Source organism: Aedes aegypti, chromosome 3 (assembly GCF_002204515.2).
Source record: "Aedes aegypti strain LVP_AGWG chromosome 3, AaegL5.0 Primary Assembly, whole genome shotgun sequence".
Lineage (NCBI taxonomy): Eukaryota > Metazoa > Arthropoda > Insecta > Diptera > Culicidae > Aedes > Aedes aegypti.
In genome coordinates, this window is record NC_035109.1 from 350969006 (window position 1) to 350995686 (window position 26681).

At 35.4% G+C, this 26681-nt stretch overlaps 2 protein-coding genes across 7 annotated transcripts in view; both read left to right on the forward strand.

The window, feature by feature from the left end:
• Positions 1-5755, forward strand: part of LOC5580212 (T-related protein) — a 34834-nt gene extending 29079 nt beyond the window's left edge. Inside the window, exons 4-6 of the mRNA XM_001662022.2 lie at positions 3522-4400; positions 4465-4646; positions 4704-5755. Of these exons, the coding sequence (XP_001662072.2) occupies positions 3522-4400; positions 4465-4646; positions 4704-5058 (1416 nt within the window). The 3' untranslated portion in view covers positions 5059-5755. The remainder of the gene's footprint in view (positions 1-3521; positions 4401-4464; positions 4647-4703) is intronic.
• Positions 5756-17644: 11889 nt separating this feature from the next.
• The window catches only part of LOC5580214 (patatin-like phospholipase domain-containing protein 3), a 68321-nt gene continuing 59284 nt past the window's right edge, over positions 17645-26681 (forward strand). For 2 of the 6 annotated variants that reach the window (XR_002502134.1, XM_021852865.1), the window contains exon 1: positions 17646-18090. The gene's annotated coding sequence lies outside the window, so the exon portion shown is untranslated. Of the gene's footprint in view, positions 18091-26681 lie in introns of all 6 variants that reach the window. The other 4 variants (XM_021852862.1, XM_021852869.1, XM_021852864.1 and 1 more) reach the window with 3 other exon arrangements.

The window sequence follows — 26681 nt, forward strand, 5'->3', positions numbered from 1 at the left end:
CGTCAGCATTCATAAGCTCCCACAGGTGGTAATAATCGAATGTTATAGCATAAAACATGCTCGTTCGCTTCGATTTAGAATGAATTCATCTTTGGAAAACATTTTTCTTGATTGTTGATTCTAAATACCGAATATTAGCACTTCTAACTAGTGATTCATAATATGGGCCAGGAAATGATTGTTATGGATCAGTTCCAAAGAATGTAGATTTCTGCCATTTTAAGCATTGGATTCGACATTTTCAGTCAATAGGTTTGTGAATTTCATTGTTTAGCAGACAAAAATGGGTGGAAAACATGGTGTGGAGCGAAAACAGATTTGTTCAATGAGGAAAACCACATGACTTGAGTGGGGTAACCATATGAATTTCATCATTGACTTCACGGCATAATAACATGTGTATCAACATTAACCTTCCAGTCGTCGCGCGGATTGCCACAGTCAGAACCACCGCACTGCTGTTGTGAACCAAAAGCAATGTTTTTCAGCAGTGTTGTACAAAATACAACAGCACGACGACTGAAGTGTTAAGTTGTCATGTGAAGTAAACATGAATGTCTAAATATAAATCACGGAAACCAACTGATTTGCTTATTTAATTCAAAATTAGATAGCCATGTGTGACAAAACATGAATGTCATGAGACTGAAAAAAGAAATATGGTAGAAGAACTATTGCTCCCTAGAATATGGATTGCTTATCGCAAGCTCACTTGAATGAATCATAACAAACTTGTTGCGCAAATTTATGAATTGACCAACTTGAACATGATGATCATGACACAAGCTCACCATAAGCAAAACACACTGAATCCGTGTTGGGTGATGAGCTATGTGTTCATAGGTTGACGCATACAAATCTTAAGGGAAAGCTTCGGGAACTTAGATGGAAAATTATGGAATCCTTGTTATCGGTTGATTAATCAATCCATGAAGCAAAACAAAGGAATTTAACGTGTAACATACACGAAGTTTGCAAGAAAATCACAGGATATCGATATGGACGTTCATGAATCGATCCATAATTTTAAACACACAGATCGAACGTGTGGATTTTTATCAGTGGCAAAAGGCAGTCGAAGAGTCAAGCATTTACGAGTTCTGCCATCTAAATCTAATGATTGTGTAATTACATTACCTGCAATCATCCTCCAAATAAACAAGCTCCAGAAACATATAAATCCACAAATTCAATGTTCACTAGGCCCGCTCAGTAGCAACATTGAAAATCAAGCAATGTCATACAGATTCTTAAAATACTTGGTTGCGGTTATAACAAACGTTGTCCGAGGCAGTGTTCTAATAAACATATGAACTATATAGCATTTAATTACAAAATAATTGAAAGTATACAACTGATTCATAAATCGTGTTCACATTGATTCATATTTGTGGACAACTTTTTTGCCGATTCCTAAATTGTGGTTTTAGACAATGTTCAAATAAGTGAAAATTTCAAATGTTTTCAACAATTTTAATGACAATATTGTGCATGAACTGCAGGTATGTACCCCACTTTACCATTCAGCATTGATTTCATCAAAAAATATTGTTTACTTTGCTCTCTATTATTTTTCAATTTTGACCAGAGCCTTAAATGATTCATAACTGTGGGACCAGTGTATTGTCTGTAGGGTTAAAAGATATGATGTCTAAATCATGGGTAACTGCGGTTTTCATGGACTGCATTCTTGTTGGCAACCCTATGAGATTTTAGGGTATAGAGTGATACATTTTCAATTAATTCTCATTGAAAATCGATTCCTACATAAAAATGATGTATGTTCGTTACACTAAGATGAAATAGATAGTAGAATTGGATACAAAATATAATAAGATTTTTATGGGAATTTATATGGCAAACTGGAAAAATATATTGCTTTTTCGAGATTTTTGAACTAATTACGTTAAAAGGATAATGAAGAAGCGGTCAAAAAACCTTAGTGTCTTCGGCAAAGTGATAGGCCATTGTGTTAACGAAAGGCTAGTGGTATTTTCGAATCATTTTCAAAATAATTTTGGGGTTTCATGATCTATTTTTTTTTTCTATCTTCACTAACGAGATTTTCAGTCCTGGGCTAGTTCATCTCGGGACCAACGGCTTTACTTCCCTTCCGAAGAAAGTCGTCACTGAAATTTTTAGTGACTATCTCGGGGATGGGATTCGATCCCAGGTCCTCGGCGTGAGAGGCGTGTGTTCTAACCACTACACCAGGTCCGTCCCCAGGGTTTCATGATGGCATTCCGGTAGAACGGTCCTAAAAAACACAAAATCGATTTGATACACCTCTAAAACGTTATCGAATTGGCTCATTTTTTGACAGATATCTTGTTTTAATAAATAAGTTCAGAATTTAATGTGGTACGGAGAATCGGAGAACTTTTTTTCTAAAAGTGAACAGGTCTATTGAACAGATCATAAGCAAATGCATCTCTGCTAAAACGCAGTCTTCTAAGCGTCCGTTATTCGACTTCCGCCTAATCGATCCACTTCCCCCGTCATCCCTTTCCGGATACCGTTTTGACTCATATTCCGAACACTTAAGGCAAACAGTGACTTCAAATGCGTCTGATAGGCATAAATTAGCTGATATTTGTGAAAATTTCAATTTCTTCGAAAAATGTAATTGTTAGCTGCTGGATGTGCCGATAAAAATGTTTATTTAAAATTGTTTTTACCTAAATGTTTCAAACAACATTTCGCTTCTAATGCCGAACACTGTTCTCATTCTGTCTCATATTCCGAACATCTTGATTAAAATTCCGAACAGCACAAATAAATCGTATTGAAAAGAATAATTCCTTTAATAAATTAATCTGGGCTAGTTTTCATGACCTCGTACTACAGAATCTTCGCTCAGCAATCATCACAAAACCGAGTGTTTGGAATATGAGTCTGTTCGAAATTTGAGATAAAACGGTACCTATGAATTGGATAAATTATTTTTAATCTGTTATGATTATGGCTTTAAGCTGTAATAGCTCATATAAACTACCGTTTTGTCTCAAATTCCGAACAGACTCATATTCCGAAAACTCGGTTTTTGTATGGAGATGTGTTGAAATATTTCACTGAAATATGTCATCAAATTACCAGGAAAAGGCAATCAATTGCAATTCAGTTTAAACGGATTTAAATCTATTTTATAGCTCGGGAGTAGTTATTATTCTCTAATTCGAGGTCAGTAAAACTAGCTCAGATTAATTTTTTTGCTAAATTATTCATTTTAATACAATTTGTTCGTGCTGTTCGGAGTATGAATCATTTGAATCAAAATGGTGTTCCATACTATTACGTAAAAACAATACTTAACAAGTTTGAATAAACAGTTTTATCGGCACACCCAACAGCTAACAGTTAGACTATATGAATAAATTAAAATTTTCACTAATATCAGATAATTTATGCCTATGCATTTGAAGTCAGCTTTAGCGTAAAGTGTTCGAAATATGAGTCAAAACGGTATTCATTTTTAATCCTTACTTTCGAATTCAATTAAACTATTCTTAATCCAATTCCAGGTTGCCGGCGGCAAAGCGGAGGCTCCTCCACCGAATCCAGTTTACGTTCACCCCGAGTCACCCAATTTCGGTCAACACTGGATGAAGGAGCCCATCTCGTTCGCGAAGGTCAAACTCACTAATAAAACCAATGGAAACGGTCAAATCATGTTGAACTCGCTCCACAAATATGAACCACGGGTCCACCTAGTCCAAGTAGTTTCCGAGCAACGAGAGCAGAGAAACGTTCACACTTATCCTTTCCCAGAAACGCAGTTCATTGCGGTGACGGCCTATCAGAACGAGGAGGTAACTTCTCTCAAAATCAAGTATAACCCATTTGCAAAGGCGTTCCTTGATGCGAAGGAACGTCCCGATTCGGTGTACTCGAGAGAGAACTCAACCTACGGTTGGTTGAACTTCCACCCATCTTACGCAACGGCTCAGTCTCCTCTGCCAACAGCCGAGCGCTATCAACATACCACAATCCGTACCAATCGCGTCGCACCTTACACAACTCAACGGTCGCGAAGTACCAGCGGCAGTGCTTCCCCACAAACAACTCCATATCTACAGCTTGAATCCGTCCCATCACCTGTATTCTCGTCATACCCGGGCGCATGGCAATCGCAACCTACAGCTACGGGATCCTACTGGACTAGTCAAACCACCAATCCGGGCAGCCCGAACTCTATAGCCCCGAACATATCACCCACTCCGTCAAACGGATCCCCAAATTATGCGACCTCATCGCCAACCTACTCGTCACATCACCTGTCGTCGCACAACAGTCAGTACACACCGACGTCCAGCTCATCGACTGCTGCCAGTTCCGCTCAAATCGATGTCTACCAGCCGAATGTGTCTCCGCAGCAGATCTACGCTCCCGCAGGGCACCAGGTTGGTTTCTGGAGCAGATTTTGGTTAAACCGTTGCTATAGAATAAACTTGCTTGTCTTTACAGATTTATCATCCTACTCCAACGGTTTCTCCGAATCACCAGTTGTACGGCAATGTTCTGAATGCGCCGGCGATAACGAACATCGGTTATTCAACGACGTGGCATGGAGCTAGCGATTACAGCGTATATCAGAGCTCGTACCACTACCCTACTGCAGAGTACATTCCTATGATTGGTGATATTGGGTAGGACAAATTCTAGATATCTTCAATGATATACAAATAAACCACCTTGTTTTCTAGTACTTACAACCACCCAACGGAAATAACGGAACTAACGCCAGTTGCGGCTTCGCATCATCATCGGGGGCACGAACCTCTAGCAGCATCCTCACCGGTTCCCATCCAGTATCATCACGGACATCATCCGGCGACGGGTTCGTCGGAAAGTGCAATGATGGGCAGTGGGAGCGCCATGGGGCATCACCATTGTTCAGAAAATCGTTCGCCTGAACCGAAAAATCATGCCAGTGCAAACCATGCGCTGCCGGGTTCACCGGCAGCGGCTCCCGTTGGTGTTCAACAGAGTCCGACCCGTAGTGGCTCGACCGGAGCTTGGACGCCGTTGACCCCACCGCAGCAATCGTCGCACATCTGAAAGTTATGGTACGGTGCGGTAGGCACCGTTACCGTAAGGTACTTCACACCAAGGTATTTTACTCCAAGATACTGGCTGCAACGTTGTAGGTAGTTTGTTCTTTAAAATGTTCATTAGTTTAGTTTCTATTAGATACAAAAATAAGCAAAAACAATTCTACCTTACTTAACAATAATGTAGAGTCGAGGAAATTATTTAAAGTACATGATGTACAAAAATATATATTTTTATATAAAATGGTCATGTTTGTAATATCTGAAACTTCTAATTCTTACAAGAGCCAAGTCAAATATTCCAATTCCATATAATTGTTTAGTTTCAGAATGAAACATATTGATCGACGATAATTTGAACATTTTAAATTTGAATGACATTGTACTAAATGTGGTTGTACCCACTTATAGATATTTCACTAGACAGCTCTACAAAGTGTTACTTTCAATTGATTGAAAATGCAGTTGTAATCGATTATTGATCAGTAACTGGCTTACAGATTTGACCTTTTTGTATGAAAATTAAGCAGTTTGTACTTAATATTCTTTTGTGTTGTAAGTAGTTAATGTTATGATTTATTATGTTAAACTGTTGTCCAACAAACTATTCGAAATTCGATATAAGATAGTTACTGCTTTATGTAATCAAATAATCATAATAGATTTTTTTAAATGAAAGAAAGTGTAATAAAAAAGAAGTACAATAGCAGGGGGCCGTAAATAAATAATTATTGAGGAGAAAATGTCCACACCATGTGTCGAAATGAAGTTTTCAAATATAATGGAGCTGGCTTCAGTTTAACTTTATTTTCTTTGATACATTCACTCACATCTCATTTACAATTGTTACGATATAGTTGAACCTTCAAAATTTCATCAAAACGTAAAAGGTTTTATGAAAATTTATATGAAAATTCCAAAATAATACTTTTAACACCGATTGAACTATCATATCCATGTTGATGATATAATATGAATTATCGAACCTTATTTCTTATGTCTTTATGAAAGAAGTTGTTGAAAAAACAAGATCATCTTGAGCTTATTTAGTTTGAGATTTTTGCAGAAGTTTACTGGGCTATGTTCCCACATGAAACCAAATAATTGCAATCAAATTGATGAATAGATATCGCCGCAGATCTACGCACCCGCAGGGCATCAGGTTGGTTTCTGGAGCAGATTCTGGTTGAACCGTTACAATAGAGTAAACTTGCTTGTCTTTACAGATTTATTATCTAACTACAACGGTTTCACCAAATCACCAGTTATATGGCAATATTTTGAATGCGCCAACATCGGATATTCAATGACCTGGCATGGAGCTAGCTACAGCGTTTTTAAGAGCTCGCTAGACATCAGAATGTGGAAAGATCTTTTCTCTTTTTACGGATTGAGTTGCGCTTTCTTTAATAACTTCGTTTATTATGGTTTGAAGAATGAAATGGAAATTTCGCGGAACACTATTTTTGGCATAGGGTAAAAGCACCGGTTTTGGCCAGCCTAAGAGAAATTGTCGATAAAAAATAAATGGGAAGCCGTATTTATACTACAAATATGTCAAATGCAATCTTTCAATCCATGTTATATGTGTAAAATATCAAAACTGAGCTAAAACCATTTTTTCGCTTTGAAAATCCCGTTGGTCAATATAGGCCAACGGAACCAGTTTCGGCCAGAGATTTAACTTCGGCTCCTAAATTGGCCAATCGCATTGATTTCTCATAAGAGTGGCCAAATTAGGAGTGCCCTGGCCAAATTAGGTGTATGGGAGTTAAAATTATAAGGAAAATGATTTTTTTTCTTATGTTTTGATTCAATTCGGACGAGTAAATGAATGTAGCTCTATCATGTGAATGTGATCTACTGAACACAAAAGGTTTTATGCTGATTGGCTATGTAAAACGATGTATAATCCCCTATGGCTATAACTGGCGTATGGCCAAAACCGGTGCTTCTACCCTAAAGATTATTAGAAAGACGTAGGAGATTGGATGTTTAAACTTTATTGTTATTTTTCACCGTCTTATCTGATAATATAGGAGAGGAAAAATAAACATGTAAGGCAGAGGCGCGTCCACGCTACTAATCATGGGTAGGACAAACGTTAGCAAATATTTTGTTCACTGTGAAGCTAAGAAAATGTGTACCCCTATGGAATTCCAGGCTGGACATTGAAAGTGTCTATATTTGAGGGGCCCGAACGCAAAAGGATTCAAGTGACATTTTTTGAGTCGACTTTATTAAAAAAACTATTTCCAACCATTCTAACGATATTTTCGAGTGATTTTTCCGCACAACAGAAAAAAATAACATCATTTTTAGAAGACTGGCTTGTTCTTGATTCCCATACAATTTGTATAGAATGAAAAACTGTAAATTATCTTCATACGGGGTTTTTCTTGTTTTTAACCCCGTAATTTTCATACCATTCGTTACCACAAGACTTAGAAAGCTTTTCGTTTTTAGGATCATTTATTGGATCAGCTTTTGTAAAGTACCCTGGGGTAAGTAAGAATATGGGTTAAGTGTGACCCTCAGCTACAGGTAGCTCATTTATGGATTTGCAAGGGGGTGTGCGTCTTGAAGATTAACGCTATGTTGATAACTAATGTATTGAGCACAATAAATATTGTTGTTTTCATTTTTATGCGAACTGTATAACACTTGTCATTCAAACACCATTTTCGACTTGCATGGAAAATTGCGACACGTAAAACGTCTTGTGTTGTCCTGGAATGAAATATTTTGCAAAAAATTGGATTATCACCTTGAAGCACAGTTTTGAGTATTTCTTGTAAGCTTCATACATTATATAAACATTAGCCTGGGACATGGTAATATAAAAAATTTAGGTTCTCGCTCCAGTCCATTTTATCGATTGCATTTGGGTCCCATAATAACTAATATTTTAGCGCCAGCCGTTCAAAGTTTGTATGGGATTTACTATGGGAAAACTTACTTTTGCCAAGAAAAATCGCCAGAGGTCGCCCATTGCTTTGCTTTGCGGTCTTCGACAATGTTATTCATCGTAGAAATACCTATCTAGTTCTGTGTTCAGAATTTTTATAGAGGACTATTTTTCTTTGCAAAACTAAATTTTCCCATAGTAAATTCCATACAAACTTTGAACGGCTGGCGCGTAAATATAGTTTCACCAATCGAGCTGAAATTTTGCACAGTTGTTATGGGACCTAAATGCAGTCCAAAAAGTAGACTGGAGCGAGAATCTAAATTTTTCATATAACCGTGTCCCATGCTAATGTATATACTATGAATTCCAAATAAGGACTGTTCATTTTATAAAGTGGACACTTTGTTTATGCTATATCTTTTTTATTTATTGATAAAATCGTAATCGGTTTTCTGTGTATCGTTGTCCTATTATTCTAAAATGCTATGAAAATATAAAATCTTTGAAAATGCTTTTGGTTGAAGAGCTAAATAGTTTTTCCAAAAACTCTTAAAAAAAGCTGTCCGTCAATGTTTAACATTATTTTTCGCAAAACAAAAATCCTTATTTTTATGAACAAATTGTATGTTTGTATCCTTTACTATTCTACTAAAGGTAAAGCTTTAAAAATATCAATTATATTCCACCATTCTATGACACTAGGTAACTTTAGTGATTTACCCATTTATGGCCAAATTTGCTGATACACCATCCTTTCACTCCCAGCAAAAAAGAAAAGTAAAAAGCGTGTTCAAAACTAGTTTGGATTACTAAAGAAGCTATATTGGTATAAACGAAAGCTAAATCATGAGATTAAACTACAGTCTTAAGTATAAATTTTACTGTTTATGGTAGTTTTACTTAAAAGTCTCATACTTTTAAAATCATGTACGCATATTTATCGATCTACAGCAAATTGTAAACAGTTTTCTCCGAATTTTTCAATTGGTAATCTCAGAATAACATATTATGAAAATAATATGTGGAAAATAAAATCGATTTTATTACAGCAGTGTTGCCAATTTTGATGATTGTCAATGTACTTTGATAGGTCTTCTAAGAATAAAACAATTGTGTTTCTGTTGTGCTTTGAATGTGACGTGGAGACTTACTAAGTAATTCTATGAAGGCGTAAGTTATTTTTCATATTAATACTATATTAGGACTTCCGTCAGGACGTACTTTTACACAAAAAATTCTACTCATATCAATTCCCATCAAATTTAAAAAAAAAATTCTTCAAAAATATACGGGAAAATTGATTTTATTATATCTGTAAAATTGTTGCTCCAAACATAACTTGATTTTTTCCATTGACCTTCTGATTAATGATGATGCTTTCGAAGAACAAGCCTTTTTTGAAAATAGAAAATATAAATTATCGAATTTTCCAGCCAATTTCTTACAATCATTGATTTTGATAACCTCAAAAAATCGACCGATCTAATCGTTGTTCCATATTCGTGTGAAATTTAATTATTTTGGAGAATTTTTATTATCACAACATTGTACAATACTAGTCGAACGATTTGCAGAAAACCGATTGAAATTTCATTGATTAATAAGAAAGATACAGCATGCACAAGGTGTCCACTTTATAAAATAAACATTCCTTACACAAAAAATGAATGGTGTTTGTATGCCACGCAAAGCTGGTAGCAGTTCTATTTTTAGAGGCTTAGTGCTCATGTAAATTTAATTCTCGTAATTGTCTTCTCTTAACGGAAGTCATAAAATCATTATGTTTTCAACCAAAAATGATCTCTTTGCCCTTTTTATGTTTATTTTGTTTGCAGTGAGTCTACGACTCCAAAAATCATTTAGATGATGTTCTTTCCACATTCCTCCAGGAAAACTTAAAGATTTCTTCTTGTGTTATCTCTAAATATTTTACTGGAACAATAGGGATTCTTGCAAAAAATGTTGGAAATAAAAACTACACAACAACAAGGCTTCTGCTCCAACCGCAGGCTATTGACTGATATCGCTACCAACCAACACCTCTCTTTTATTCCATGGTTGGGTATGAATATATTTACAATCTTGCTCTCTAAGCGTTACGTTCTACAATTCATATCCATAGACATCTCGTATGTTGGGTGTGTGATGTACCTGCTCTCCAACAGAAAAATACGCATGAGATTTATCTATCAATTCTCTCTGAAAATTTTTCGATAATTTATCGAAAATGCATAGATGAATTTTTCGTTTTTTTTTCCCAGGAAATCATTGTGCACTCCAACATTGGCTCAAATGCTTCCAAAAACTTCCAGAAATTTGCATGAATATTGCTCTGCAAATTTTCTCAAAAACGATTTCACTAATTCTTCCAATGGATTTCCCAATAGTTGCTTTCTAAATTCCAACTCTTGTAGGAACTCTTCTAAGAAAATCCACAAATGTTTATACCTAAGTTTTGAAAGAAAAAGTGGCCATGCGGTTAGCGTCATAAATCGTTTTGGTATATCGTGAATGCCACGAAGTGTGGATTCGATTCCCGCTCCAGTTGATGAAAGCATTTCGTTAAAACGAAAAAAAACATCATGTTGTTCTTTTCCTTTTATTCAGTTTATGCAGCCTGTTTTAGCTAGGGACGGTGTAAACTGTCTAAAATTTTGTTAAGGAATTTTTCGGACAAATCAAACAAGAATTTTTATCGCTACAATATTTCTGTTATTTTTTCAGACACTTTGATTTGGATTTAAAAAAAAGCAATTCTAGGGATTGCTCCATAGGGATCCTAAGGATTATTAGTATAAAATCTTTCCAAAACTTATCTAGGAATACCTTTATTAATTCCTCCACAAATTTCTCTTCAGCATTTTATCCAAAGCTTACTCCTGCTAATCTTCCAAATATTCCTCTAGTGATTTCTCATATAAACTCTAATACTCTGGATTCTCTAGAAGTTTTTTTTCACAGCAATTAATTGAAAACACAAATTTCTTAAGGGATTCTGTCTGATGTTTTAAAGAAAATCCAGCAAGATATTTGAATAACTTTTTTTAAATTATCTTAGGAATTGATCAATAAAATCTTTTAATAATTCTTTAACAAAAATCGGAGTTCTTTCAGTAATTTTTATAGGAATATTATAACGATTACTTAGAATTTACAAAAGTTTTTTTCAATGGTTACTTGAAACTCCTAGTAAAAATCATGATAAAATGTATACAGTTATACGGAAAGTAACACTTGTGGTAATGTCACGAGAAATACAAAAAATAAACTTCAAAATACTCTTAAAGAAATGCGTGATCAGATTTTATGATAAATCGAGCTCATCAATTTTATGATAAATCGAGCTATTTTATGTTAAGTTTCTCTATGTTTTCTTAATTTATGTTTGGTTTCTTATTGTTTTTTTCTGGTTCCAGTTTGGGCTGTTTTTAGGAAAAAAAAAAAAACTTAAAAATTCCTCCAGTCCTGGTCAACAGTTGGCATGAGAACGGGTCAACGGGTTTGCATTTTTTTTCGTTGATCCAGGACTCCGACGCGTTCGTGCGAGGGAAAATTTCATAAACTTTATAGATAACGTTAGGAAATTGTGTGTTATAATTTGTAGTATAAACGCCCATAAATACGCAGTATGTCGGGATAGCTAGGTTGTAAAGTGAAAAAAAGGAATAGATTAATAGTAAAAATTATATTAATCTTTGCCGTTTTCCTCCTTGCAGAATTGTGAAAAAATATTCCAGAGGTAGAACATTCTGAAGTAACTTTAACCGAGCTTACCTGAGAAAACTGAATACCGTCAAACGGGGCTTCTTTTGACATTATTTCCACATTCTTTAACTTTGAGGTTTTGTAACTCTTAGAATTATGGATAGATGTTGATAATTTTTGCCTGTATTTAAGTTGTATATGTACGTAACAAATGTGCAAAATATGAGGCAAATCCATCAAGAAATAACAAAAATACTTGAATAGCGAAAAAAGTGTGTCCTTCAAGACAAAAAAGGGGCTACTTTGGACATTTTCACAATTTGCTAATGAAATGATTTTTCCGTATAACTTTCAAACTGATTCAATAGATTGTCGTCCACTGTGATGTTATGAAACGTTTTTCATTGATAAACTAGAATCAATTACACATATATAACCAATTTCAACGAAATATGCCATTCACTATTCTCAGTTTGCAGTAAGAAACTTAAATTTTCAACTTCATCTTAAATGAAGCTATCAGTTACGAATGCTCGATTTTCAAGTTGACATAAACGAACGACGTAACTACTAGGTACTGCGATGATAAATAAGTTATGTACAAAAACTCTTTTTTTTCTATTCTTACTGTTATATGAACGATATGTTGAAGAATCACATTAATACCGGTAACTAATTTAATACCAGTAAGTAATTTTCAATAAAAACGCAATCTAAGAAGTAAAGTTTAGCAAGATCGTAAAGAATGAAGTTTGCTTTTGTAATATGCTTTTAGCTTCTTAGCAGTTGAGAGCTGGCTTAAAAGAAGTTTAATTTAAGCATTTGAAGGATGCTAATCTTCTGTACTACAAATTCATGTAAAATATGACGAAAAATAGTTTGTTAGAGATTATGTTGTGAATTTTACATTGGTACGTATTGAAATTTGTGTGTTTTATGGGGATTTTTTTTTATTACCGTACGGGTTTGGGCCGAAGGGTCTCAGATTTTCATGAAACTTTTTCCACAGGCAGGGCTCATGGATATATGAATAAAAAAAAAAATTGAGAAAAATTCAGGGTCGCCTATTTTTCCGGAAAACTCAGGTGGAAATTTATTGTTTTCCCTTGACACTACTTACTTTGAAAAATCATAACTCAAGAACGAAGCATCGTAGAAACAAAGTTTTTATATGAAAATTTAAGCAAATTTTCTCAAAAATCCAAAAAAAATATGAACTGAAAAAAGTTTTCCACAAAATTTTCCACCGTTGGGAAAATTCGTAAAGAAAAGCCGGAAAAACTATGCCCGAGCTCGTGGAAAATTTTCAAAAAAATATTTTCGAGAAAGTAATTTTATAAGCTTTAATCACTGAAATTTTTGGAATGCACTTTTTTTCGTTTTTGAGTTATGGCCTATTTTGTGAAAAATGTCCAGATGTGCCATATAAGACTTTTCTTTGAAAAATCATAACTCAAGAACGAAACATTGTAGAAACAAAGTTTTTATATGAAAATTTAAGCAAATTTTCTCAAAAATCCAAAAAAAAAAAAAATATGAACTGGAAAAAGTTTTCCTCAAAATTTTCCACCGTTGGGGAAATTCATAAAGAAAAGCTGGAAAATCTATGCCCGAACTCGCGGAAATTTTTTAATAAAATATTTTTAAGAAAGAAACTTTATAAACTTCAATTCTGGTAACTTTTAGGATGTACTTTTCTTTAGTTCCTGATCTATGGTCAATTTTGTAAAAAATGCAAAGATTTGCCATACATGCCTTTTCGTTTAAAAATCATGACTCAAGACTCATCATGACTTGTCGAACCGGATTCAAATTATCTCAAAAATATGAAATTTTTCCCAGGACATTTTTCACTGTTTATGAAAACAAATAATGAAAACCCGATTAGTTATTCCAGCTTTCAAACAAAGTATATTTGAAAAGAGCGATCAATAAGATCCAATCCTACAATATTTTTCAATACGCTCATTTTTCGTTCCTAAAACATGATCAAATATTGCTAGGATGAGCTGTTTGAACCATATATTTACAAATTTATAAGTTCATAAACAAAATTTCTTAAGAACGAAACTACATCGAAACAAAGTTTTCTTCAATCAGAATGTAGGCAATTTTTTCCTGTTAGGTAACTACAAAATTGACAGTTAAATAAATGGGTAGACAATATGACAAATTACCAATTCAAGTTTAAAGCGTTGAAATGGCTTGAGAATCATAAGTTTACCAAAAACTAACAAAGAGCAGTGAGAAAGTGCAAGTGTTGTCTATCAGCTGTATATTCCTCGTTATTAATTTTTGGAAAGTGAAAAAAGTTTTCCCGAAGCTGTTGAAATGGACATAGTTCAATATTACGAATACAATTCTTTATGCTGTAACCCCTTCGGACTGGACGGCCACAAATCAGTAAGGACAAATCTACGATCGATCAGCCAAGGCCTCATCAGTAAGCTTCATTCGAGTGGTGGATTACGGAAAAGATGAAAATTTGCGTGAAGTGCTCCATTACCGGTTCGACAAGTCATGATGAGTCTTGAGTCATGATTTTTAAACGAAAAGACATGTATGGCAAATCTTTGCATTTTTTACAAAATTGACCATAACTCAGGAACAAAAACAAAGTACATCCTAAAAGTTACTAGAATTGAAGTTTATAAAGTTTCCTTCTCAAAAATATTTTACTAAAAATTTTCCGCGAGTTCGGGCATAGATTTTCCAGCTTTTCTTTATGAATTTCCCTAACGGTGGAAAATTTTGTGGAAAACTTTTTCCAGTTCATATTTTTTTGGATTTTTGAGAAAATTTGCTTAAATTTTCATATAAAAACTTTGTTTCTACGATGCTTCGTTCTTGAGTTATGATTTTTCAAAGTAAGTAGTGTCAAGGGAAAACAAAAAAATTCCACCTGAGTTTTCCGGAAAAATAGGCGACCCTGAATTTTTCTCAATTTTTTTTATTCATATATCCATGAGCCCTGCCTGTGGAAAAAGTTTCATGAAAATCTGAGATCATTCGGCCCAATTCGTACGATAATAAAAAAAAATCCCCTTATGTCTATTCACTTTTACAGACATTTATTTTATTTTTTTTATGTTGTAAAATACACAAACCAAAACATTATAATAAAATAGAAGTCGCAAAAATAAGACCTTTGATCAATTATTTGAATAAAACAACAATTTTAAGCAAAACAAATCACAAGATTTTCATGAAACATGAGGATTCGATAGTTTTGTGATGCTCCCAATAAAATTCCACGACATGGGTAAAATTTAAACAATGTTTGTATAGCCAATGTTTTATACCTTGTGAATATTTATTCGGACTTTTTTTTAAATGTTTTCTTGTTTATCCTGTTATTGTTGATGTTGTTCCAAGAAAACATCATGCCTAGTGGTAGAGCATACATTGGTTGATAAAAGTGCTGAAGACACAAAATTGCACAGATTGATATTTACGCTGCTAATAAATACAAAAGGTGAGTGTCCAAAGTAGCCCCTGGAATCAAAAGTAGCCCCGTTCGACGGTATCGTCGAAGTTAGCTATAAATTCCCAAGTCAAGCTTAAAACTTTCAGTAGATATTAAAAATTCTTGAAAAATTATCCAGAAGTTCATTCGAAAATCGTGCAAAAACTCTTTTCAGAATAAGCCTAGAATTTTGTCAACAATTCCGTAAACAATTTAAAATGAATCATGCACAAAATATCAATAGGAATCCAATCAAATTATGCTCCAGGAATTTGGGGAAGCAAAACAAGAATTTTCTACAAAGGTCGGGATTTACGTATGTTCTGCATAAATGGGTCAATCATATGTGTTTTTCTCATTTCCATTATGGAAATCATGAAAAAATAAGAGAAAGAGAGGGGGGGGGGGTTTACCTTCAGAATCATAAATGTAGGCCACTAATAACTACTGAAATTCACTTGATTAGAAAAAAAAATACTTCAAGAAACAATTTACAGAGCCATGAACCACATCTTTATGCTTCGAAAATTGGATTAGAAAATTAAATTTTAGAAGAATTTCATCGTGCAGGTCAATCCGTATTTACAAGGATTTATCTATTGAGAACAATTCTGAATACTGTGTTTCAATTAGTTTTCGGGAAAGTTGAAAAGGCTCGGGTTACATGAAATGGAAAATTTCAACAAATGAAACAAAATTTAAGGAGCGAAAAACCTGCTAACACTTGTTGTCATCATGTTCATAACTTATTATTTCATATTGCCTTATCCGATTTAGCTTACTCCGGTGTACCTTATAGCAGTAAGAACTCATATTTACAGAAAAAATGTCGAATAATTCGATTAATCGAAAAATACTGGTCGATTAATCGTTACCGATAATCAACACTCTTGGACTGTAATCGATTATCAACTGATCGATTAATTGAGATTTTGCGATAACCCCAGTATTTATTAATTTGTTTATTTGAAAGGCTCAAGCGCCCGAGAGCATTACGGAACCGAAAGCACGGTTACTAATATTTTACAATAAATAGTAAAAATAATTAAGATTTGGTTTTTCTCGACCTGAGAATGGGTCCCTGCGATCTATTATCCCCACTGATCCCACTGCCATTCAGGGTGGATACATTAGAACATATTATCTTGTTTTCGTTCTGTTTCTTTGTTGATAGTCGCCGCTTGTTGTTGACTTCAAAACTGATCGATGATGAGCTATCGTTCCCGTCGTCGTCACCGCTGCTATCGTCGTCGTCGTCGTTCTCGTCATTGCAGGTTGTGATCTGGTTATCGATCGTGGTAGGTACGATTGTTGGATTTTTTTTTCCTTCTGCGGCGTAAGCTCTGCTGTTTGTTGTTTTTGTTGGCTTGGGATAGGAGGAAAGTCTTTGTTGGAGAAGAGCGATTGATTATTGCTTTCCGAAGAAGTTGGTTTCGGTGCTGGGTTTTGGTTTGGGTTGACAACACCGCTTGTTGCCTTCGCTGTCTCCAAGCATTTCTGACCTGGGTGAGCAGTCTCAAGGCACAGCCGGCAAGATTTGATCTGTCCCGGATAAGAAATTGATGTCTGGAATCCGCCGATGGTAGCGAATGAAGGAATTGGTCGTTTGATTTTCATGTAGAGGATTCGAACGCCATTGTAGACGCCAGGAAAAAAGTTCTTCCAGCGTTCTCTTGTCACTGAAATCACATCGCCGTACTGCAATAAATACTTAATCCCAGTAGCGTGTTTCATCGCCGGTGGTAAATCTTGCACACGCACCGGGACCGCTCCATTGTCCACAAACACGGGAATTTTGAAGCCTATGTCTCCATAATAAATCAAATGTTTGTTATTATGGAGCTCCTGATAGCGGGCAGCTGTCTCGCTATAGTTAACTTCGATATACACGCAGTTCCGAATGTTATGCAGCTGAATGCTTTTAACGTCCGCCAGTTGGAGTTTGACCTCCTTCTCCAGGAACTGGTGGACTTTTGCTGTATCCGGACGTACTGGTAGGACGTTGAAATCAACGATCAAAGTATTTTCTCGCGAGATGTTCATTGCAAGAAAAAAAAATCGAAAAATAAACAAGGCGATGTGAGGGAACACGTCCGACGTTTGCGAGCGGTGGCTATCAACTCCGACAACCCTAGTAATGCACAAGTTAAAATTCGCCTCAGAATTTGCATAAATTCTTCATATAGAATTTCAGACAATGTAAAGTGTGTACCGCTATATTAGCAGATAACCCCTTGAAATATACTTTACTGATAAATTTCTCAAAGACACCAACCATCTGTTCTAGTACTACATTCTCGGATTTATTTCGTCATCCCTCTCAATTTATGCTTGACCGTTCTCTCCCCTAATTCTCTCAGCATATGCTGTGTTAACATAAAACACGCCACCTCCCTAGTTCCTAGTATTGGTCCAACTCACACACACCCCCGGTACAACACCACTAGCGAAACTGAACGTTGTAAGGCATCCAACGAAAGCAAAAAAACGCGCTTCCCAGCGACGATCGGTTACACGCGTGAGCCAGTTACATTCGGACCGTTCCACTCGCAGCAAGTAAAAATTTCCGAACCAATAGCTTTCACCCTCTTAAATTCGACTGTCATACGGAGTGTGGTTCCTGAAAATTGAGTGTGCGTGTGCAATTATACCTTTATACTACCGGGAAGTGCTCCTAATCGAACGACATTCGTCAATTCTTTACTTCTAACTTGGAGAATTGGCACATCTGTGAAGATAGACTATCGCCAACCAGTGTCGCAAAAATTCTTACACACATTCTACGTCTGGGCAAGTTGTATTGCCAATCAGAATCATATACAGCGGCAAACAAGGTCAACAAGCGCTCGTGCGGTGCTGAGACTATTTTTTTTCGGTGCTTGTTGATTTGTAGTTGCTAATTTTGTGCGGCGTGCGAAGTGACGACTGTCTTTTATTGGATTTATAGAACAAGAAAGGTATGTATCCGGTCGGTCGGACAGGCCTTGTCATATCGTGGGGTTGAATCGTTTAATACCATTTGGTGACTTGTAATTGTCGATAAGTAGAACAAGTGCAATAGGGTGTTTAAAAACAAAGGAAAGCCGTTGGACTTGGCCGCTATCATGTGGATGGTACTACAATGGTTTTGTGCAGTTTACACGAGTGTGCAATCGATAACGTTGACTTTCCACTACAGTAAAGTGTGATATGGATGAATCGAGCGCGGGGAATGGTATCTATTCCGGCAGGGTTGCCAAGCGGATGAATAATCCTCTGTTGTGAGCTTTTATCCGTTACAGTTTGGCATCGCGTTGATTGCGTGGGTTTGTGCGTTTATATCGCAATATGTTTTAAGTTGAGTCCACTAAAACCTCCATTTACGTGAGTACGTTTGCGTAATATTACGTAAATTGAATTTCAATGCATTATAGTATACGCAGCATTTGTTCAGCAAATACTTTGTAAACTAGGACCTTTGAAGCTTGTTTCAAACAGGGGACTATCTTTGAAGTAGCAATATCCTTCGTTTTGATCTAAGATATGTTTTCTTGAACTAATGAACTCCTTGGAGTGTAGGTATTATAATGTACAATATTGGACATAATAAAGTATGCATTGGCCGTTTTTCAATACAAGGTCAAGTTCAAATCAATCAGAATACTAAAAGCCGAGATCCAGACCTCAAGGATGTCGGCTTCTAGTATTTTGATTGATTTGAACTTTTCATCACAGCTCATATGTAACATGGATTTCACCCAACTGAAGCATCACAGTACTTAAATTACCACCATTGAAATTATTGAAAATCTCTCATTTTGCGAAAAGTGACTTAAATTCATTTTACAAATATTTTTAAAACAAAACAAAAATAAAACCGAATTTAGTACTGTACCGTTTAGTACGAATTATTCTGTACTATTAAAATTTAGTACTGTACCATTTAAATTGAGTTGAGTAAATTTTGCATTGGAATGATGAGTTTCGTGGAAATAATCTGATTTGTTTCTAACTTATGCTTTGTCGTTTAGGTCAGACATGTTTAATCGATGAATTGCTATAACATGTTCTTGGTCATACCTGTCATAAACTGCAGAACACTGTGAAATATAGTCTCGGATCCGATTATTGATGCAGTACGCGCTTAAGAATGTTTTATAAAAATGAAAAATTGCACTATCCTTTAAAATAAATTGTGAACAATCACGGTCATCCCAAAACTTCTTGAGATATAGTACTTCAAATTAACGAGCATAATTAGTAACACGTTCTTCTTCTGTCTGGCGTTACGTCCCAACAGGGACAAAGCCTGCTTCTCAGATTAGTGTTCTTATGAGCACTTCCACAGTTATTAACTGAGAGCTTTCTTTGCCGATTGACCATTTTTGCATGTGTATATCGTGTGGCAGGTACGAAGATACTCTATGCCCTGGGAATCGAGAAAATTTCCTTTACGAAAAGATCCTCGACCAGCGGGATTTGAACCCACGACCCTCAGCATGGTCATGCTGAATAGCTGCGCGTTTACCGCTACGGCTATCTGGGCCCCACCACCAGTAACACGTTGAAAAATTTGAATTTTGAACATGCTCAGAAATGTTTGAAGAGTTTAACTATGAATTTGAATGAACACAACACAAGTTCTTAGTCATCCAAGAACTTCCGGAAAGACAGTCAATAAGGTCTACAAGATCTACTAGCGTAATAACTGATTGTTTTATAAACGGTACACGTACAGTAAACTCATGCTATTAAGCTTGTATAAATTGTTGTGTACAAAGGGCGCTCTTCTTCATACAATATTTTTGGGAAAACAGGCTCATAGAAATTAGATGAAGTTCACTTGATGAAATCATGATAGAATTCAATGAAAAAAACTGTTCGCTAATAATTTGACATATTGATAAATAGCCTATATTAAATGGAGCTCTTGGAGGTTCAAGATATTCAGTACAAATAAGAAAAATATTCCATTTACTTCTATGAATAGGAAGGGGCACAAATAAAATTGAAACTCAGTATACTCATACTAAGGGTTACTAGTTGTATGCCATAGTTTAAAACAATCAATGTACAACTGCTTTTATAAGTAGATCTCAAGAACTGTACTCCATGGAGTCCTTGTAGGAACAAGGAACGATATGAATCAAAACGATATTTCGTTAACTTAAATAAATGGCTATGGATCTGTGTCATAATCAAAATCTATCAAAAATATTCTTAATTAGGACTCAAGAATCTATCATTCAATCATATGCAATAATCTAAAACTAAGAACCATTATTTTCGTTTTAAGTTCAACAAATCCTTGGCTTCATAGCCGTGTGGTTAGTGTCACCGAGGCATTTAGCCGCATCGTGCTAAGGAGTGTGAGTTCCATTCCCGTCTCAGGCCGTAAAACTTTTCGAGAGGAATGTTTTCCGACTGTGCCACTGGGCGTTGCATGCTAGTCCGTTGTCTAGTGTGGTGCTTCCTTCAAAGGGCTATTTGCCCACTGGAAGCATTAACGTGTAGTGTCTTTTAAATCCTTTTGAAAATCATATCACTGCATTCCAGATAGCAAGAGCAGTTGAATGATATATTTTCATGGACAATGCTACCAGTTTCGATGAAAAATGGTTTTCAAAGTTTGTAAAACATTGACGGTTCTTTTCTTCTTAAGCATGTCCTGTCAAGTTTAAAACTGAACGACTGTTTGAGGTTATTAAACCTGTTAAATTTTTAAGGTACCCCTGCCCCATCAAGTTCCAAAATAAATTAAGCAAATAAATCGCCATACAAGCTTGGAAACTTGCATAAAATTTGGCTCAAATTAGGAATTTAGGAAAATTAGGATATTCAAGCTGAATTGGACAAACATACTTGATATAGTTCAAATCGTATGAGTCTGTTCATATAGGAGTTTTGTTTATAGAAAATTCTTATTACTAGTTGAATTCAAAATTTGACATGATGTAGCTATATGACCCATTATTCTTACAAGCCATGTTTTAAAACCTTGTAGATCTTGCGACCTATACTACTATACAATCTTGGATAATATTTAACAGTCTTGCGGCTTAAAACTTGTTACAATCGAATTAATTAGATCTATATGCACATCAGAAGTCCTGGAGTCTTCTGATCTTAAGCAGACGTTGAACTCAAAGCTGGGTAGAACTTAACTATGTCAGCCTATATATTTGCAATGTTCAGAAATGTCACTCGTTACGCTTATAGATCTCATGACCTACACTCCAAGTAGTACTTGGATATCATTAATCAGTCGTTATTCTCAAATTTTAGTAGAATATAACCAAAAGAGACCGAATGGGTAGCAAACTTGTTCATAGCCCCCAAAAAGACCATTCGTCACGCTTGTGTTACTGAAGGTTAATGCTCAAAGGAGTTCTCCTTAGTATAACCTTAAACGGTTATGATAAATCTTCGAGCTGTATAGTACGAGTCTAGTACACGACACTGAAGACGGCCTTACAGTTGAGGTCGAAATACGCGTATCTGTCAAAGGATACAAACTCTAGTGGAATTAAATGGTATAGTACTAAATTCGGTTTTTCATCTACTTAAACGGTTGTTGAACTCTAAACTTAACAGATTAGTTTTTTCATAAGCTTCTATGGGTTAGAATGTTGCTCATATACCTTTGAAAGATCATTCGTTATGCTTGTAGATCTGAAAATCTGCTTTCAAGGGAGTTCGTGGCTGACCTGGAACATTAATTACCATATAGCTGACATAGCTTCACTAAAGATTAGTTTTATATTTAGTATTTTTTATATGAATATTCAAACTGAGTTTTGAGAGCAAGAATTCCATTTACGTTATAATTCCATTTACGTGAAATTCTATTTACGTTCGCCCGACAGAGTTATCGATGTACAAAAGAAAGACCCGTCGTCATCACAACTGACACGTGTATCATTTTTATAGGCAACACTGCCGTCGTCGTCATGCTGTGCGGCAATGGCAAATACGATGCGAACTGCGAATGATCATCTCCCATGCCGATAGAAATACTGATAGGCCTACAGCGAATATCGAGCAAAGTGATGGAAACCGTAGGCAGATGCTGTTTTTGATCCAATACAGCTGGACTTCCGTTCACACGTAGAGGAGCACTTTGGTGCATCGTGTAGTCTAGCTCTCAGATGTTGCTGTTTACGTATGCAATCTAGCATCATCGTGCTGCCTCGTGTGTTTATCTTTATGTTTATCCGATAGCATGTAGAGACTAAACTACGTTGATCATTTGTTTTAATGTTGCTGAAGTCGATGCCGATGAAGGCGAAACTGGCTGTGGAATTAATATCATTATGTCGAATGGGGGCAGATGAAGGTGTGGCTTATTGTTTACGGAGTATTGATTTAAAAGTGCTCAATGCAATCGTAAGGATTAACACGTTGAAAAGGTTCTATATCTAGTCGAATAATTATGCATAGAGGAATCGGTATTAATCTCCAGTTGGCCCTTGATCCAAAGATTCCTAATTTCAAAGATTCAAAAATGACGTCCAAAGGTTTTCGGAATTTCTAGATCAACCTCCCAATACCTAATTTTCCAGATAGTAAACTACTTTTTAATTCAATTTGCATTCATTTCTAATTTTAAAAAACAATGCATGAAGGTTCTATTGCTGTACTACCTTTAATAAAAGAGTGGGCGATCTAAATTTAAGAAAATTAAGAAAACTTAATTGTACACTCAAATGTTGGAAAATTTTGCTTGTTCAGGTTGAATTTTATTTTCATTAAGTCCGGGAAAAGCGGCAAAAAAACGCGACCGGGAAATATCCGGGAATTCGGAGAACTCACCGGGAAAATATGTATTTAAAACATAAGACTTCAGGTTTGTTTCAATTTCAAGCAATATGGGCAAAACTAGAAATAAAATTTTAGAAGTTTTACGACTGCCTGTCACTCGTATTATGACCATCTTTTGCTGAGCTGCAGAGAAATAGTTAATCTTAATCGATTTTTGAAACATTTCTATAAGGGTACTTAGAAGTTCCTGGAAAGGTTCTTGGTAAGATGCTGGCTAGAATTCCATTTAGATTCATTGCAAATTTTTAATGAAAATCCTAACGGAAATCGAATCGATAATTGATCAGATTCTTGTAAGTTCTTTCAGAGAGATCACTGAAGAGGTTATTATTAGTAGATTTCTAATAAGTAGCAAATTTTCAGAAGATTCTATGAAAGATTCTTGGCTATTTTTGCTTGAAATTCTTAGTAGATGCGTAGAGTTTGCAAAAAGCCGAGCCAAAACTACATTGGACAAATTTATTAGGAATTTTGTTTGGAAGATTTCTGGGATTAATGATAATATTGATTCTTGGTGCAGCCATGTCTGGATTTCTAGTTGGACTAGTCCTTGATCTATGACAAAGTTCTTATGAGGCGTCTTAGGAGATTTTGTATGGATTTCTGCATATTTGCAACGAATTCGATTTTTCATGTATCAAGACAAGATATTTGATGGATAAATAAATAGCGAGTTTTTTAGCCTTAGCCTTATCTTTGATCACGGTGTGTTTCGTAGAACAAGTTTATTACAAAAAAATAGGTAAGTCTGAAAATTCTCCACAATAAAGTCTAGATTTCTCGCGTTAATTTGCTGCTAAAATCAAAATAATCGGTCGGGGGGTCCAGAGTAATTTTTTTTTGTTTGATTTCGAGAGACTTGCACATATGTTTGAATTTGCCTATCTATGTGTTTATGTACATTAGGGCGGTTCAAAATTAAAAAATGTTTGAGAATTCAATCTCACATATGTCCCTTACTTCTACTTCTTCTTGGCATTACGTCCTCACAGGGACAAAGCCTGCTTCTCAGCTTAGTGTTCAATGAGCAAATCCACAGTTGTTAACTGAGAGCTTTCTTTGCCAAAGTTGCCATTTTCGCATTCGTATATCGTGTGGCAGGTACGATGATACTTTATGCCCAGGGAAGTCAAGGAAATTTCCATTACGAAAAGATCCTGGACCGGCCGGGAATTGAACCCAGACACCTCCAGCATGGCTTTGCTTTGTAGCCGCGGACTCTAACCACTCGGCTAAGGAAGGCCCTTACTATCCTTACTATAAAAATAGTGTTCTGTGAAATTCGCAGCTTTCCAGGTGGTGATTTAAGGTGGCCCAAAGACAATGTAGGTTTATATGGAAATTACTATGAAGAAATTTTGAGGTATGTTCCAAACACGCTTGTACTGTAATGTAAGTACAAACTTATTATCCCATTGTAAAAGCTCTTTCTTAAAACCATAATAAAGAAATTTGAGAGAAATTCAATTCGACAGATAGCAGAAGAGGTATTCATGAGTTTGTTTGCTATTATTTAGCTTAGCAGCTTCATTTTTTCAGCACAAAAATATATTTGAATCGCGATAACTGTTTTGTTTCTCTATATTTTTCCACCATTTTTTCACAACTTCTCAAAAAACTCTTCTACTTTTGGAATCTATGTCGGTATTGACCATTGGTCAACTGGTTTTAAAAATATTTCGGTGTTCCTTGGGGGACCGACACTTCCCATATAAAATTTCAATATGATGTTTTAAGAAATTTTCAAGATCTCGTTACGGCTAGAGTGGTACCAAAAATATAAAAGCTCATTGCTCAAAAACAGTAACACCGATTTGTTTAATTTCTTCACAATAGACTTTCATCAAAGTTCAGTTTTGAAAAGCGAATAACCGAATATGAGAAAAAATCTGTAGCCAAAGATAATTACGAGAGTTATGGCTATGCGTCGGTCCCCCAAGGAATTTTGGAATATCTCCGAATATAGATGAGCAATGCTCAAAACCGATACATATTCTGAAAATAAGAGAGTTTTTTGCGAAATTGTGGAAATTTTTTTCAAAAATATTGAGAAACAAAAAAGTTATCGCGATTTGAATATTTTGAAAATATGAAGCTGCCGGTAGATGGGTTAATATGGGGTTATAGTACTGCAAACAAGTACAAAAATCCCAAACCCATTTTAGCCTCATGATGTTAGTTTCTGATCTTTTCATAAGCACTGTGCCATTAAGAAAATAACATTAAAAATATAAGATTTGAAACTTCTCAAATACCATCCAAATTAGCGTATTTTTCAGCACCACGGGGCAAGTATATTACATGCATTATAACAAGGTTTATCACATGCGAAGCCCTCTACTAGTTAATTCGAATAACTGAAATTGTGTTGTTTGAAAGGCGGATAAGTCACTTTTGTATCTAGGGGTCATGAACAAATTACGTCACGCTCCAAGGGGGGTTAAGCCATGCTTGACAAGCCTTACAAAATTATCGGAGGACTCGAGAAGCAGACAACCGGTAACTCACTGGTCACTCGCTGGTGGCGACTAATCAATAAAATGTTCAACGCAAAAGGTTGTCAGGTTCTCAAGATACAAATCTACAAACAAGCTCTTGAAAATTCGAGGTTTGATATCGATGCTTCTTCACCTATTAAAAATATTTCCTAATAACTTCTTACATCATTATGACCAATTTAAGTACGATTTTCAAGGTTTTTCGTGGACAATAACTAAAATGACGTTTGAGACAGTTTTGCAATTATGCGTATATTATATTTCATATATGCTTATTACAGCTCTTTTGAGCAAGAACAACTTTATCTTCCAAGCCCAGGTGTTCAAATTGTTTGATCTTGCAGCTTGTTCCGTATATATGTTCAACGCAATGTGTGTCGGTACAAAAACACATATCTATGAATACTTCACACAAAATAAAAAAAAATGTTCTGGACCCCCCGACCGATTATTTTGATTTTGGTCGCAAATGAAAGAGCAAAGTCTAATTGTTTTCAGTTCAAAATTTCAGACTTACCTATTTTTTTGTAATAAAGTTCATCCACAAAGACACCGTGAATGCTTGGGAGATGCAATCTCTCTGAACTTCCTTTGAAGTCAAGTAGATGGATCGTCTTTTAGGTATTTCAATGAATAGTTTATATACTTTTGTTCAAAAAATTCCGAAATGAACCGCCTGAAACTTATAGTATTCAATGAATTTAATAAAAAAATAAACAAGTTTGTCAAAATCCTTCAAATTTGACCAGTTTCTATGATAAAAAGTATATATATATATATATATATATATATATATATATATATATATATATATATATATATATATATATATATATATATAAGTTCTAAGATTTTGCCATCTCGAAAAAATCCGGGAATTGAAAAATTGATTTTGAATGGATACCCTGTGGATACCCTGCTAAAAGCTTACTAATGTATATTACAGGGCTGCTTGTGGGTCTCTTGGTCTTGGTCACTATTTTAATGCAAGTCTCTATTTTTAATGAAAGATCTTTAATTTCTCTATTTCAACAGAATGGTCTCTAAACTCATATTTTCTTATTTTTCTTCTAATGAATTCTCATACAAAATCTTAATGGCTCCAAGAATACCTTCAGAGATTCAAAACCAAACACAGGTTTTCCAGGAATTTTAACTAACATTTTTCAAGGAAAGCTTGAGGAGTTCATCTACAGATTTCATCGGAAACGCTCTCAGATTCCTCCAAATACTCCTCTAGAGATTCCTAT